General features: G+C 59.8%; 1 protein-coding gene and 1 long non-coding RNA gene across 3 annotated transcripts; one reads left to right on the top strand and one right to left on the bottom strand.

Moving 5' to 3' along the window:
• Nucleotides 1-3,548: 3,548 nt before the first annotated feature.
• On the bottom strand, nucleotides 3,549-12,755 carry XIRP1 (xin actin binding repeat containing 1). Of its 2 annotated transcripts, XM_060638288.3 has the most exons (3): nucleotides 12,631-12,755; nucleotides 6,387-9,711; nucleotides 5,854-5,971 (listed from the first exon to the last, which is right to left on the bottom strand). In XM_060638288.3, the coding sequence occupies exons 2-3, from the start codon at nucleotides 9,708-9,710 to the stop codon at nucleotides 5,963-5,965; spliced, it is 3,333 nt and encodes a 1,110-aa protein (XP_060494271.3). In that variant the 5' UTR covers nucleotide 9,711; nucleotides 12,631-12,755; the 3' UTR covers nucleotides 5,854-5,962. The 2 variants fall into 2 exon arrangements, with proteins under 2 accessions (XP_060494270.3, XP_060494271.3); XM_060638287.3 differs by having other exon boundaries at nucleotides 3,549-9,711.
• Nucleotides 9,722-14,891, top strand: LOC132682916 (uncharacterized). The gene is made up of 3 exons (XR_009611935.3): nucleotides 9,722-10,362; nucleotides 12,231-12,357; nucleotides 13,317-14,891. It is a non-coding gene; the product is annotated as an uncharacterized LOC132682916 (long non-coding RNA).
• Nucleotides 14,892-15,245: the final 354 nt, after the last annotated feature.

The raw sequence follows: 15,245 nt of genomic DNA, 5'->3' as shown, positions 1-15,245 counted from the left end.
GCACCTTCCAAAAATGACCACAAGTTCTTCTAGAACTTTGCCTCTTCCTCATTAAAAGGCGGTATCTAATACCCCTTGCATTCAGTCTAAGCAGACTTGTGACTCATTTGTAACCAACAAAATGTAGCAGAGTTGATTTCGTGTGATTTCCAAAGCTGGGTCACACAAGGTGATGCAGCTTCTGCCTTGTTAAGTTGGGAAGCGTGCCTCTGGAGCCTTGAGGTGAAATGTAGAAAGTCCAATTACCCCGAGACTGCCATGCCAGGAGGAAGCCCAGGCCACACAGAGAGGCCGTGCAAATGTGTTCCGGCTGACATCCCAGCCGATGGCCAGCGTCAACGGCCAGACACGAGTGGATGAGTTTTCAGATGTTTCCAGGCACTCGCTATTAAATTACCCCAGCCTTCGAGTCTTCTCAACCGACGGCCCATACGTCACGGTACAGAGACAAGCCATCGGCACTGTGTTCTGTCCGATTCACGAATATTACAAAATGGTTGTTTAAACCACTAAGGTTGAGGTGACTTGCTATGCAGGAATAGTATTGAGAACACTGACAATAAGCGAATACGTGAGCAAGATAATTTCATATCGACAGGTCTTCATGCGAACATAAAATAGCATGGTAACTTTTTGGAAGGCCTCTTTAGATGGTGGGGCAGGGGCAATGGGCAGGAGAGGGCTAGATCAAGAAGGCCTTTCTGGAGAAACATCTGAATGCGATCTGAGTGAGAAGGTGCCTAGCCACTAAAGAGCTGAAAGAAGAGACTTCAAGGCAGAGGGTGCAGCAAGTGCAAAGGCCCTGAGGCAGGAATCAGTTTTGTAAGGATTCTGTGAAGGTCAAGAAGGCCCTGTAACTAGGGAGCTGTGGGTAAGGAGGAGAGTGGGGGTAAAGGAGTTGGGACAGGAAGACAGAGAGGCAGTCATTTTGGTCCTAAAGGCAGAGAAGACTTAGATTTAAGACTGAATGAGCTGGGAAGCCACTGGAGGGTATTTACAGGAAAGCGACTCTGTCTGGTAAACTCTCAAGAGTTTTGGCTGCCGGGTGGATGACAGATTGTTAGGACAGACAGGGGGAAGCAAGGAGGACCACCTGGCGGACTACGGCAGTGGCTCGGGAAAGGGGGAAATGAGGTGGCCCAAGGCAGGTTGCTGGCAGCGAAGGGCAGTGACGAGAAGGGAGGAGGCGCCCTGCCCCGCAGGTCGGCCCCGGGTGGGGCCGCGACTTGGGTGAGGACCGGAACCCGCACCCGCCAGGAATCCCGGAGGGAGGAGGCTCCGAGCGACGGCCGGCCGGGACGGCGCGTCCTGGCGTCCAGCGTCTGCCGCTAGGAGCCGGCCTCTGGATGCGCGCCTGCCCGGAGTTTCCGGGCAACGGCGGCGGCCGCCGGAACGTCCCGAACCCGGCGGCCCGGGTGACGTCATCATCACCTTGGCGACGGCGGGTGGGAAGACGCCCCGCCCCCCAGCCTGCCCCGCCCCGCTCCGGGGGCGGGCTCTGGGTTGCGCGCGTTCGGCCTCCGGTCCCGCCCCACCTCTAGCCCCGCCCACTCCGGCCAGGAGGAGAGGCGGAGCCTCGGGCTCGGCGGCAGGTGTGGCGGCAGGTGTGCCGGGCTCCGGGCGGGCGAGGCCTCGCCGAGAGGCCGCTACTCTCCTAGGTGCCCGCTGCCGCAGGCGTGCTCACCGCCCACCCGCCCGTCCCCTTAGGCTGCCACCTCCAGTCGTTGGGCCCGGCTCCAAAGTCATTAAGGTTATCTCCGCAGAGATGCTTGCCCTTGACCACCCAAGCTAAAGTAACAGCCATTCCTCTTCTCGTGGACTGACCTTGTTTTTATTTCCTTCACAATATCTGACATTATCTTCTTGTGATATTATCTCCTTCTAATATATTGTCTTCCCTCTTTAAGCCCAAGTTCCATGAAGTCAGGGATAAATTCTGCCTTGTTCATCTCTATTCTCAGCATCCTCAATGGAACCTGGCACGAAGTAGGGGCTCGATAAATGTTAGCTGGGCGAATCACTGACTTCACTTCATCATTTCATTCATCTTTGCTTCACTTGTTTGACATCTACAGCGTGCCTTCTATGCACTTTTGATAAGCAGCAGTGATACTGAGATGAACAAGACAGCCCTCCACCTGGAGCTGAGAAAGATACATTGAAACTAATGGTTACCAATAACACTACAAATGGACATCTTTGAGTTCCAAGATGCTAGGCATAGCTCCAAGCCCTGTACACATAATAATCTGCTTCATCTTCACAAGACGAGGTACCGTAATCACACCCACTTTTCAGATGAGAAAAATGAGAACGGTCCTGCTGTAAGCTGCTGTCATCAAGTGAGATTGCACAGAGGGCAGAGGAGAGGGACATGTGGCCAGGAACCCAGAGGGATGTAGATTTTAGTCCCAAGTGGGTAGATCTGCTATCTTAATTGTTCCCACACACCGCTGTCTTCCACGGGACCGGCTCTTTCTGGTTCAGAGCTCTGCTGCCCCAGGGGAACTCACCATATGAGAAGAGCAGGTAATACCGGAGCTGTGACAGGTGTAGAGGGCTGAATCCAGGGCTGGCGGGAGGCTAGGAGCCTACCTGCTCAACTGAAGCAACGTGTGGACAAGTTCCCACATAACCTTGTGGGGGGCAGGATGTAGGGGGAGGCGGGTGGACGGAGGGGTATCCAGGAAATTCAGGAACTAAACTTATCCCCATTTCTGGATTTTTGTGTGTGCTCTTCCCTCTGCCTAGCGTGCACCTCCCCTGGATTTTCACATATGTGGCTCTTTGTTATTTAGATCCCAGGTGAGTTTTTCCCCCTTAGAGAGGTTTACCTTGGCCACGTCCTCTAAGGCAATCACCTGTTATTGTCACATCACCATATTTTAAGACTCCTCCCCTAGAGTGGGAGAGTGGCCTAGTCAGGTGCATTGCCCTTACTCCTGATCTGGTTTTTCCTGTCTATTCATGGTCTCTCTGTCTCCTCATTCTACAGGGTCAGTTCCCTGCGAGCATGACCCCATAAGACCTCACCTGAGTGCAACAGGCGCTCGGTACTTTTTGAAAGAGTGCCAAGGGCCCTGCACTAAGTCATTCTGGTTTTCCAGGCCAATCTCCAGGCACTCCCCTTCCCAGGAGCCCCTGCTCTGCACACAGCACCTGGTCTGAGCAGGGGAGAGGGCCCAGCCATCTCGGCCGCTGGAGTTCTCCTGCGGTGAGACCCTCCCTCCTTCCCAGGCCTGACCGGGCTGCTTTCCCACTCTGGAGCAGGATTCTGGTCAGATTCCACTCGAGGATGATGTCCGAGAAAGACCAGAGGTAGAGGGGAAGCAGTGTATGTATGGGCTGGGGAAGGGGGGAGGGGAGCAAGTGTGCAGGGCCTCTGTTTCCCAGCCAAGATGGTGGAAGAAGGGGTGGCTTTTCAGAGCCTTCCAACCTTGCTATTGCCAGGAAAATGGGGCATGCGGAGGTCGTGGCTGTTTTCCCCCCACGGCGGGAACCCAGACTCTGGGGCAGACGCGCAAACCGTCAGATGGACGCACGCAGGCGACAGAATAAAACTTGCGTTTATTCCGACTGTATCGTTTCCGTCTGGGGTACAGAGTGAAGGGTGGTGGGGGCAGAGAGGCAGTACATTTGGTTTTACGGACACGGCTGATTGCTGAGCCTCTTGTGTGTGATCTTTGGGCTGCCGGGATGAGCCGCTGAATGAGGGAGATAGTGACGAGAGGGCTGCAACAGGGCCCTTCTGGAGCCCTCAGGCCAGTCCTGAACAGCAACTGGTCCTGTTGCCCAGCTGGCCCTGTCTTCTCCAAGAATCAAGGAGCAGAGGGCTGAGAACATTTTGGCTCATAATAAAAGAAAGAATGGCCGAGGGGGGAGGATCACTCAGGGGCTCTGCGTCAGGCCTGCAGACTCATGCGGACGGGCGGGCCTGTGGGAGAAGCAGGTGCGTCTGTCCATGTTCCGTCCTCCGGAAGCAGCGACCGGCCCCCGTGCCACTCCCATGTCCGTGCCGCTTGGCGGGCCTCTTCCCAACCTTTCTTCCCTTTGCAAGAATTGGGCCTACTGATGGAGCGGAGGAAACGGAAACCTCCCACAGGTCTCCGAAGATGCCCTTTCTTCTCGGTCCTGCCTCAGGTGTGCAAGGAGGTCGGCACCCGCCTCGGTCCTGGGGCCCCGGAGGGAAGCCCCCCAGTGCGGGTCGGAGGCTATGGTAGAGGCTCAGGGGCTCACTGGGCTTCGGGCTGGGAGTGGCCGCAGGGGGCACGCACCCTGCCAGCCTCTGCCAGGCCCCCGCTGAGCCTGGCTGGGCTGTGCAGAAACTGCCTGAGCAAGGGGGAAGCGTGGAGCTCGAGGTGGGGTCCTGGGGCCCTGGGCAGCTCTGCCTCCTCCGTGACCCTGGTGGAGGGCTGGAGGGCCGGGTTCCTGCACTGGCCCACCCCTTCGTACTGCTGGGTAGCCGTTCTTGTGGCTCCATAGCACTGGGGGCCGCCCGGTCCAGTCTGCAGCTCCAGAATGCTTCTCTGCCCAGTGGGCAGGGGGCTTCCTAAGGAGGCAGGGGCGGGCTCCGGCTGCCCAGAGCACGGGGTGACCTCCTTCTTTCCAGCCTTGTCTTGGAAACCCTTCTGGTGGAGCTGGGCCTGGCCAACATCCTGTGCCAGGTGAGTGGCCCTGGGGCTGGGAGCCTCTGGAAGCTTCCTTGTGGCTGACTCAGTGGAGATGAAGGTCGGGGAGCAAGATGAATCTCGCCTGGAAGGGAAGACCCCAGGGAGGCCCGAGTCTTCTCTCAATGTCTCTGGCCTCCTGGTGGAAGGAACCATTGGGGCTGATTGACCCCCGGCCTCTGCGTGATTTCTGACCTTGGCCTGACTCTGGACCTCAGAGTCCAGAGCATCTGGGTTTGGGCATGCATCCTGGGTTTGGTTCTTGACTGCAGTCTGCCCTCTGACCTCCCGGCCTGAGCAGTTAGGTCCGGCTTTCCTCCTGTCCGTGTTACCGATCTTGCGGGCACCGTGGTCCTCCAGGGGTCCTTGCGACCGGCCCTTGGTGTTTGTCTCAGGCTGGAGGCCAGACATGGAGCTCAAGGCCTTGTGTATAGCCTCCTCAATGTCCAGCAGCCTGGCCAGGGTCTGTTCCCTCAGCCGGGCCACCTCTGTGCCGACTTTTGTCAGTTCCCCAAAGGCCTGCACCACTGAGGCCTCAGGCTTTTGGGGGGCAGCACGAGCCTGAGGAGCCACTCCCAGGTGGGGCACGGTTTCAAAGAGCCTCCTCAGCGCCCGCACGTCCACACTGCTCGCCGCCTCCTTCTCCAGGGCTTGCACCTGGCTCAGGAGACCCTGGAGCTCTTGCTGGCTTCCCTGCAGAAGCCCCGCGTTCTCAGAGGCCCCTTGCTGGGAATCTGCCTCGGGCCTCTCTCCTGCGGGGCTGGGACCCTGCAGCGGTGAGGTGGGGTGACGGTGGAGAGCTGAGAGCTTGCGGGGCTCAGCGCTCTGGGCGTTGCTGCCTGCAGCCTGGCTCTTGGTGGATCTGGAAGCCGTGGCGCCGGGGCCATGTTGGGGGCTGGGCCGGCTCTGTTCTCTGGAGCCTCCAGCCGGACGCGTGCATCCCTGGCTGCGGGCGGTGGGGACGTGGGCTGGCCCGCCGATGGCTGCGTCTCTCTCACCTGGCTTGTAGTCTCCTTGCCCGGCTTCTCTGGAGGAGCTGGGAGACAGAGCTGAGGGCTTGGGCAGCCACTGGGGAGGGGGGATCTGGCTTAGGTGTGCGGGTTTGGGAGGCAGCTCAGGTTTCTTCCTCGGGGGCATTTTGGGCTCCGGGTTTGGGGTCTTTGTCTGTGCGTCCCCATGGCTTCTCTGGCTGGCAGGGCTGCTGTGGGAGTGGAGAAGGGGGGCCCGCAGGGCCTCGGAGTCCTGCTGGATACAGTCCTCATCGCGGCGGGCTTGGGCTGCGAAGTCGGGTCCTGTCACAGCAGCTGAGAGAAGAGGAGGAGGAGGAACAGAGGCATTATGGGAGTGCAGGCTGGCACCTGCAGGCCGAGGCCCAGAGGCCAGAGTGTGGTGGGCTGAAGAGGCAACCTTTGCAGCTTGGAGGCCTCCTGGGCCGACTCTTGCCGTTGCCTTCTCTGGAGATCCCCAGGCCGTCTGTGTGCAGCCCCCAGGCTCCTCCCACCCAGGCCCCCGACTCTGCCTTGGCCCTTCCTGGAGTGGGCTTGGAGCCTGGGCCGAGGGGGCAGCGTCCCCGCCCCTCTGTGGGAGCTCTCTTTCGGAAGGCTGGACACCCCTTGATGGGTCAAAGGTCCTCACGGGGTGAGCAGTGTAGACGCCATCCTGAATAGTCACCCACCCCCCCGGCAGCCCTCCGGGCAGTGCTTCCTGTTCCCCACTGACCTTTCTGGGGGCTGCTGGGATCCTGGGGTCACCTCCAGCCTTAGGCCCAGCGTTGCTCTGGGCAGCCACGGTGGCCGCAGCCGATGCCTGCCGCTGACCATCCTGACAGGGTGCGGAGGTGGCTCCAGGGGTGGAGGCTTGCTTGTGCTTGCTCAGAACGTGCTGGTGCAGGCTTTGGGCCTCGGCGGTGGCCAGCCGCAGATTTTGCATGGCGGCCCGGAGGTCTGGGGCCCCAGGCCCCAGAGGCCTAGCTGTGGTTGCTTCCGACTCTCCCACAGCTGCTATCCCTTTGTGTCCACTGTGGCTGTCTTCCCGCTTCCCTTCCCCAGCCAGAGGGACTGCCTTCCCCGGGCCTCTCAGATGCCCCATCGCCATGCTGGGGTCCAGAGGGGGCACATGGATGATGTTCTCAGCTGGGGGCAGCTTCTGGGCCCCCTCGCTGGGGGGCACGGAACCTGGATCAGCTGGTGGTTCCCACCGCAGGCTGTGCAGGCCGCTTAGGTCTCCTTTGTCGATGCAGCTGGCCAGCAGCTGCACGCTGCCCCTCTCAGGGGCCCTGCCGGTCAGCCGGGGCTGCAGGGAGTAGGCGGTCAGCGAGACCAGCCCCTGCTCAGTCTCCTGCATCACCAGCCCGGTCCTCGAGACTGAGGCCCCCAGGCCACAAGCCAGCAGCTGCTGGAACTCGGGATCCGCGTCTTCGACATCCCCGCTGCCGCCCGGAGCTGGCAGCCTCAGTGGCTTCAGATGCAGCCGGCCCGCCGGGTCCTCCTGAACGAGCAGCCCCTGCTGGTCCACATCTGGCCGGCGCAGCACCTGGCGAACAATCCTGGGAAGCTCGCCAGACACCAGCTCCTCCTTCCGTACGTGGGGTGCCCCCTGCCCTGGGCCTGGGAGCACGTACCTGGCCAGGCAGAGCTCCCCTGGCCCCCGGGCCTCCATGAGGATGCCTCCATGGTGCAGGATGCCAGGCACAGTGTGCAAAGCCTTCAGGGTGCCCTCAGCCGCAGTCTCCTGCCTCTCCAGCGCCTTGTTGCCTGAGGGGCCCGTGGGCTGCTCCTCCCGGAGGTTGCCCCCTCGGACGCTCTCGACCGCCAGGGAGCCCATGGGACAGTTCTCAAAGAGCCAGGTGAACTTGTGCACAGAGCCCACAGGGATGGGCTCGGGGAGCACTCTGGGCCCCTGGTCTTCCCCCTTGCCTGCCTCCAGGGCCTGGAAGACCTCCTTCTGCCGAGACACTTGCCCCGAAGGGATCTCCACGCGGCTGCAGTAGCGCACAGGCCCTCTTCCACAGGGACGGCCCGAGGCCTGCAGAGGCTCCGTTTCAAAGACATGCCCGTCTGTCTGTCCGGCCCCAGCCTGCATCTGGCTGACCTGCAGGTGCCGCTCCCTGGAGCCTTCTGGCCTGTCCAGGGGTTGGGGTGCAAACATCCAGGTGCAGGACCGAGCCTCGGCCTCCGTTGTGGGGTCTGTGACCTCTGACCCCTGCTTCTCTGCCAACTCACTCATCGGGCAGGTCTCAAACAACCACCGGATGGTCCGCACATCACCTTTTGGGAGTGCCTCAGGCTGGGGACCTGCCTGACCCTTTCCTTCTTCTTCCTGGCGTTCTTCCCGTTCCCGCTGGTGGATGACCTCCAGGGGCTGGGTCTCAAAGAGCCACCGGGCCGTGCCTACATCTCCGGCCACCACTTCCTGCCGGGTGATACCCCGCACCACGTCCACGGTACTGGGGCTTCTGCCTAGCTGGTCCAGGGGCTGTGTCTCAAACATCCACCTGTAGCCCTGCACGTCGCCTCCAACTATCTGCTCTCTGCTGACAGAGGTCAGGGCATGGAGGTGGCCTTTGCCATCCTGCATGGCATACACCGGGGACCCTATGTCCTGGGACTGCCCAGCAGAATCCATTCCTTCGGCTCTGCTCACATTCCCATGGGCCGAAGGCTCACCTTGCCCAATGCTGTCCAGGGGAAGGGTCTCAAAAAGGTTCTTGAAGGCCTTCACGTCCCCCTTCACCCCATCCCTCTGGGGAGCACTCTGAGAGAGGGACAGAGCCGAGGAGCCATCACCGCATAGATGCTCAGACGTGAGCCCCTCCTGCTCCCGGGGACCCACTCGCTGCAGGTGACCCACTTGGACCTTGTCTCTGGGAGTGTCCAGGGGCTTCATCTCAAATAGCCACAGGGTAGAGCGGACATCGCCAGGGACTACTTCCTCTTTGGGTGGGGGCCGTGCCCCAGACTCCTCGTCCCCCTTGAGAGTGTCTAATGCTCGGGTCTCAAACAAATGCTTCTGTTGCTGGACGTCTGGACCAGGAGGCATAAGGTCTGGGGATGGCTGGAAGTCTTTCTCGTCCACCAAGATCTCCCGAATGGCGTCCAGGGGTTGTGTCTCAAAGATCCAGCGGGTTGCGCTGACGTCAGGCCGGGCCCCCTCCTCCAGGGAGATCCCCCGGATTACCCGCACCTGGCTGGGGTCCCTGTTGATGGCGTCCAGAGGCTGCGTTTCGAAGAGCCAGCGGGCAGACCTCACCGCGTTGCTTTGGATCTCCTCCCGGCACGCAGCCTTGACCTCGTGGATGGCACCCTCTGCGTCCTGGATGGCACACAGCGGCTCTGTCTGGAACAGCTTCACTGTCTTTTTCACATCGCCCTTCAGCTCCTGGATCTCTGAGCGCAGCTCCAGGGGGCTCTGCTCCTGGATGGAGGGGCGGGAGCCCAGGCGGTCCAGCGGCCGCGTCTCAAAGAGCATCCTGGTACCCTGGACATCCCCGCTGGCCTCGGGCTCCCTCACCGGGGCCTCCGGCGCCTCGGCCTGGCCGGTCAGCTCATCCAGCGGCTTTGTCTCAAACAGCCGGCGGGCCGCACGAACGTCCCCTCCGGATGGCGGGGGTCCTGCAGGCTCCTGGTCTGTGCTGTTGGCAAAGGAGCCTTCCTCAAATTTGCGGGAGGTACCCTGGACGTCCCCGCCCGACACGGGCTCCCTGGCAGGCGGCCTCTCACGGTCCCCAATGGCGTCCAGCCGCCAGTTCTCGAAGATCCAGCGCATACACTGGACATCACCCTCGGTGGGCACCTCAGAGTCCAGGACCTCGGCCAGGTCCTCAGCCACAGCCTCGGCCAGATTCTTGCGGAGCTCAGGGTGGATGTGCCTGTACAGGCGGCGGAGCTCGCTGGCTTGCCTCTGCTGGTGGAAGTTGGAGAAGGACTCCTTGGGGGGCGGTGGCGGCAGATCCTCCGGGCCCGGGGGTGCGGGGAGGGGCAGGTCTTCTGCAGCTGCCATCGGAGTGGCCGGCGTGGGGGCTGCCTGCGTCTGGGCTTTGACCATCCTTCGGAGGAGAAGGGGCAGAGATGAGGAAAGGGCCGGGAGCTGGGAGAAGTCACAGTGGGCGGGGCCAAGGGGCAGAGCAGTCCTGCGTTGACCTGTGTTTAGGGACCCCCCCCCCCTCCTCTCCAGACCTCACCGGGGTGTCGCCCCACCCCCTGCACGGCTGGCGTGTGACAAGGCTTGAACTTCGGGCAAAGCTTCTGCTTTCCCAGAATTACCCGGGTTGCTAGGAAGCAGGCGGGGCCCTAGTGGCCGTGAAACTCTGTCCTGTAGCCCTGTAAGGGATGCAAACTGGACACGCCCCCTCCTCGCCTTCCTTTACCCTAGTCCGTTTTTCCCGCGTGAGCTGCCAGGTGAATCCTGACCTACGGTCCCAGTCCGGGAGAGGCAGGCAGGTCCCTAAACTGGGGACTCCTTCCCAGGGAGAAGAAATTCCCTTTCGCAACACCAGAGGGCGCAGTCGCCACTCTCACGGGAGCCCTGCCCAGCCTTTAACCTCTTGGCTCTCCATTCACTCTCGGCCCTTCCAGGCCCCACCTGGGGCCTGGGGCCTGTGCTACAGCAGAAGCGGCCGGGGGGGGGGGGGGCTCCGTGAGGCGCAGGTGTTCACCAGATACCTCACGGTTCCGCAGGGCCAGATCCTGAATCCCAGGTAAGGGCTTTCTGTGCCATACCCCGAGACTCAGAAGGTCTGAGCTTAGGGGGACCTCAATCTCGAGGGTCTTCTAGCCCAGCCACTCACAATTAAAGACGAGGAAAGTGAGGCATAGAGACAGTCAGAGCTTTGCTAATGAGTTCGGTGCTCCTAGACCCTTTTGGGGGCCTAGCTCCCAAGAAATAGGAGGGGAGGGGGCGCGAAGCTGTCTTCCTGGCTGTGGTCCCTCTGTTCCCCCACAGGCACCCCTAGGAGAGCATGGGGGTGACACCCACAGGGAGGGAGGGCAGCGGACTGAGGGCTTACTGCAGAGACAGCCTGCCCTTGCTCACACAGACTCTTGCCCAGCTGCACACAGCCGGCCCCAAACTCCTGTACTTCTCTTTCTCCCCCTTTCACATCAGTCAGCTTCCCCCAAGGCACTGCTTCCCCCTAGCGCCCCCCCCCCCCCCACCTCCCCACGGCCTCCCACCCCTCCAGCCCTTCTCTGGTCTCTGTCCTCTGTGTGTCTTATCTGTCTTGTGACAGGTGGACTGACAGTCCTCAGAGGCCAGTAGGGAAAGAATGAGAAGCACGTCCCCCCTCCCGCTGCCCCTGACCCACTGCTCAGCTCCACACTCGTGCTAAATATAGCGGAGGTCCTGGCCTCGGCATGGCCCTGGGCTCTGGCGGGAGGCTCAGGCTCGCCACTGGGCCCATGGGGTCCGTCACCCACCTCATCTCTGCCCGGGGCTCCCTGATCCTGCCCCCTCCTCCTGAGCGGATATCAGGCCCCTGGCCTGCAGGACGACCAGGGCTGGGGCCTGGGGGTGGGGGGGAGGGGCAAGGACACAGGCAGCGGGTGGGGGGCAGGACATCCTCTTCGTGGCTGCCTCAGAAGACGTGGTGGCCTGAGACCCGCCTGTCACCCTCCTCCTGAGGTAGCCATCCGGCATGCCCACCAGACATCAGAGCCCCGAGGAGGGAAACGTCGAACAAAACCTGTAGCCGGAGTCTCAGGGCACGCTCCGGGTGGTTCCTTTTGTTTCTGAGTTCTGATGGGAAAAAAGGCCACCCATGCCTCCCTGTCCTGTCACTACCAGTGCGGCCTGAGCAGATGGCACGTATAGGTCACCAATTCCGCCCCACTGCCGACCCCAGGAATCTGCAGAATCTCCGCTATGGTTACAAATTGTTAGAATCATCAGTCCAGGGATGTCAGAACTAAGGACACTCAGAGGTCAAGGAACCTAACCCCCTCATTGTTTAGGTGGAGAAACTGAGGCCCAAAGACAGGAAGGAGCTGTTCCAAGGGGCTCCATAGGGCAAGATCTGAAGCAGGTTTTCTGACCCCTGGCCCTTTCACCCCTGCCCCTGCCTGGACTGAAACTCCTGGGGCTTAAGTTTCTAAAGGGCAGGGACAGGCGTGGGGTGTGGATGGAATCAGAACCGGACTATCAGACTTAGGGTCAGACCTGAACCCCAGAGCCTGGCCTCCTAGGGCTGGGCCAGCCTCTCAGGGTGACCCCACCTTTTCTCCCAGGTCTGCTTGTCCTTGACTCAGCCGCCTCCACAGGCCTCAACATCTGGGAAGACTCAGATTTGGTCTCCCCACCTTGTGTCCCCAGATCTGTCCCAAGGGCTTTCCTACTGGGCAAGACCATGGCCTGGGGCAAAGTCGGCCTCCCACCCCAGGCTTTAGGCCATGATATGTGGGGAGCTGGGCTCAAGCCAGCCCTGGGAAGATATTCTGGTGCCAGATATGCCAAGACTTTCGCCCACAACAGCTGGGCATGGGGTTTGTCCTCACTAGGCGGAATTGGGCCGACTTCCTACCCTCCAGCCCCCATGTCCTCTCATCTCTCTTGGGTCCCTCCTTCCTCCAGACTTTGGGCCTGCCTGGGGCTCCCCTGAGAGGAAACCCTGAAGCCTGAGGAGCTCCATACCTGTGTTTTAAAACTCGCAACTCCAGGCCACCTCCTCCTGAAAGCCTTTCTGGATTATGCCAGACTGGTAAGAACCTGTCTCTTCTGTGGGACTCAGGCCTGTGGCAGCCACTCTGAGACGGGCCATGGGGCTCATGCTAATTCTCCTTTAATTTCCTCATGGAATCTTTTGGAATCTTTATATCAGGACCCCCTATCTCCCCCCCCCCCCCACAATTCACCTACGACCTCCTTCCTCTGCCCAGAGCTACCCCTGATATACACTACCCTGAGAGCCATCCCAGAGGGGATCCCAGCCCAGAGAGCCAGCCTGCCATGGAGAGACAGGGAAAAGACTCACCTGAAGATCCCACTTGGCTGAGGGGGTGCTTGGGGGTCTGTCTTTCCCGTCCGGCTTCTTGTTCACGGCCTGTCCTGTTCTGCTGGCCTCGTTCGATGCCGTCTCACTGCCCTGGCTCGGGTCTCTGTCCTCTGCCAGCCCTAGCCGCTGCCTTTATCTTGCTGGCGATGGGGTGGGCCAGGTGGGGGCGGGGGCGGGGGGGGGGGGGAGAGGCTAAGTTCAGAGTATGAAGTGGCTTAGTTATTTTTAGGGCTTGTGGAAGTTCCCCTTCCATCCCAGGGAATCAGTTACATGTCCTTTCTGCTGGGAGGGGAAGAAGAGTAGGGACAGCTTCATTCATTCAAATTGCATCTGAGGACTGGGGTCAGTGACTCAGCTCTGGGGTGGGGTGCAGGTGTCCCAGACTATTTTGAGGGAATGAATAACGAGGGGCATCTGACACCTGGATGGCCCCTAATCCCATGTGCTGCCTCCCCCCCCCCCCCTCCACACTGGCCTCTGACCATTGCTGATGTGTGTGTGTCCACTGTGCAGGGGACTGGAGGCCTCCTGCGGGCAGGCCTGTGCCCTCTCCTCCTCTGCTCCTGGCCTGGACACTTCTAGGGGTCAGCCCAGCTCTCCTTCTCCCCCATTCCCTCGGTGCCAAGGATCTCCTCTCTCTTCTCCTTCCTCTTCCTGCCCCACAGCACCCGTCTACACAGTCCCGAGTGCAGCTGGATTGGGGGAAAGACATCTGAATTTCCAGGCTTCGACTCTTCCCTGGGTCCCTGAATTATCAAAGAATTCCGCGGGATGGTTCTGTGGTTTTCACAGCAGATTATCTGGGTCCTTGTTTACTTTTGGGCTCTTCCCTCTGACTCAGGGCCCAGACTTTCTGGGAACGGAGGGGAAAGGGAGGGGTAGCACGCGGCGAGCTGACTGTGGGGTTATTTCTGACCCTGGAGTCATCAGCTTCCCAGTCACAGACAGACTGGAGTGGGGTGAGGGGGTGGGGGTAGGGGGGGGTGTCATGCCTCCCTCTTCTTGGCCTCCCAGAACCCAAGGTGCTTAGCAGGCTCCGGAGACCCTGACATTTAGACCAGGAAGGTGAGGGGTGTCAGGGGGACCATCCAGAGCACACATGAAGGAAGCCTTTTGCCCAGGCTCTGGGTCTAAGGCCGTGCAGGTGCATTCTGTTACCTGGCAGAAAAAAGTCTTCCTTCTGACATCCTGGATGCCCCCTGGTGCCAGGGAGCGATCCAGGCACTGCTCACTTTTTCCACTGAGTCAGCGTGAGTCATGCTGCACTAACCTGGGGGCAGAGAGAGGGGCATCTGGGGACCCCTTCTCTTACATCCACTCCCTCTTTTGGCTTCCCCTGTCCTTTTCTACCCCTCTGCCTGCTCCCCAGGCTTTTCCTGAGCCTCTGGTTTGTTCTTATCTAATACACCATGCTTTTCAATGTAGTCACCACTAGCCATGGGGGATTCTTACTTATGTTTAAATGGAGTGAAATGAAGTAATATTAAAAATGCAGTTACTCCAACACGCGAGCCACATTTTGAGTGCTCCGTAGAAACATACTGGACACGTCCTTGTGGAAAGTTCTTTTGCACTGCTACTGACACTGAAAATCTCATAACAGGGCGTGTTTCCCTCTTTGCCTTGGCTGTTAGGAAGCTCCGAGCTACATCCATAGTCTAGCAAGGAGACTTTGTGCGCTGCGTCCTGTGTAATGAGAGTCTGTCTCTGAGAGGTTCCCAGAATAAAGGACTTTCAGTTTTATTTTATTTACTTTTTTAAAAAATGTTTATTTTTGAGAGAGAGAGAGAGAGAGAGTGTGCACACAAGGGGGGAAGGGCAGAGAGAGGGGGGACAGAGGATCTGAAGCAGGCTCTGTGCTGACAGCAGACAGCCCGATGCAGGGCTCAACCTCACGAACCACAAGATCATGACCTGAGTTGAAGGCAGACGCTTAACCGACTGAGCCACCCAGGCACCCCAAGAACTTTCAGTTTTAAAGCTGGGAGGCTCCAAGAACACCGTCACAAGCTGGTCACCCTATGTGTAATGATCCCACTGAGCCACATCATCAGGTGTCGATTACAAGGCCATCAAGGCACGATTTATCAGAGCATCTTTGGTGGCCACACTGCGCGGCTTCCTCCAACCATCCTGGGAATGAGGCTGGAAATAAATAAATACACGGAGGTTGAATGTCTGTGCTGATTAACTGATCTTCGTCACAAGGGGGAGGGGCCTCGCGGGGAGGGTGGAGAGGGCAGGCTCTTGTTTTCAGGGGCCAGTCCCTCCTTCCGGGGGCCCCGCTGCTCCTCCGTCAGCCCCTCCCTCCAAGCGGGATTGGTCGGAAGTTCATGGTCTCCCTGCAGAGCTGGCACGCGGTGGCAGGGCTCAGATGAGCGGCTGGTGGCCGACTTGGGGCAAGTTTCAGGAGGGGCGGCGTCCAGGAATGATTACAAGGCAGACTGCCTGAGTTCGAATCCTGCCGTGACACCCACCAGCTGTGTGACCTTGGCGAGTTACTTGCTCCTTCTGTTCCTCAGTGTCGTCATTTACAAGGTGGGGATAATCATCGTGCAGGCCTCCAAGCGTTGCTGTGAAGAATATACACATTT

The sequence above is a fragment of the Panthera onca genome, chromosome C2, assembly GCF_046562875.1.
Source record: "Panthera onca isolate mPanOnc1 chromosome C2, mPanOnc1 haplotype 2, whole genome shotgun sequence".
Classification (NCBI taxonomy): domain Eukaryota; kingdom Metazoa; phylum Chordata; class Mammalia; order Carnivora; family Felidae; genus Panthera; species Panthera onca.
Note: the sequence above shows the minus strand (reverse complement) of the source record. Positions and strands in the feature narration are given on the sequence as shown.

Coding starts and splice junctions, on each gene's coding strand:
- XIRP1 (XM_060638287.3), bottom strand. CDS start 9,710: ATGGTCAAAGCCCAGACGCAGGCAGCCCCCACGCCGGCCACTCCGATG.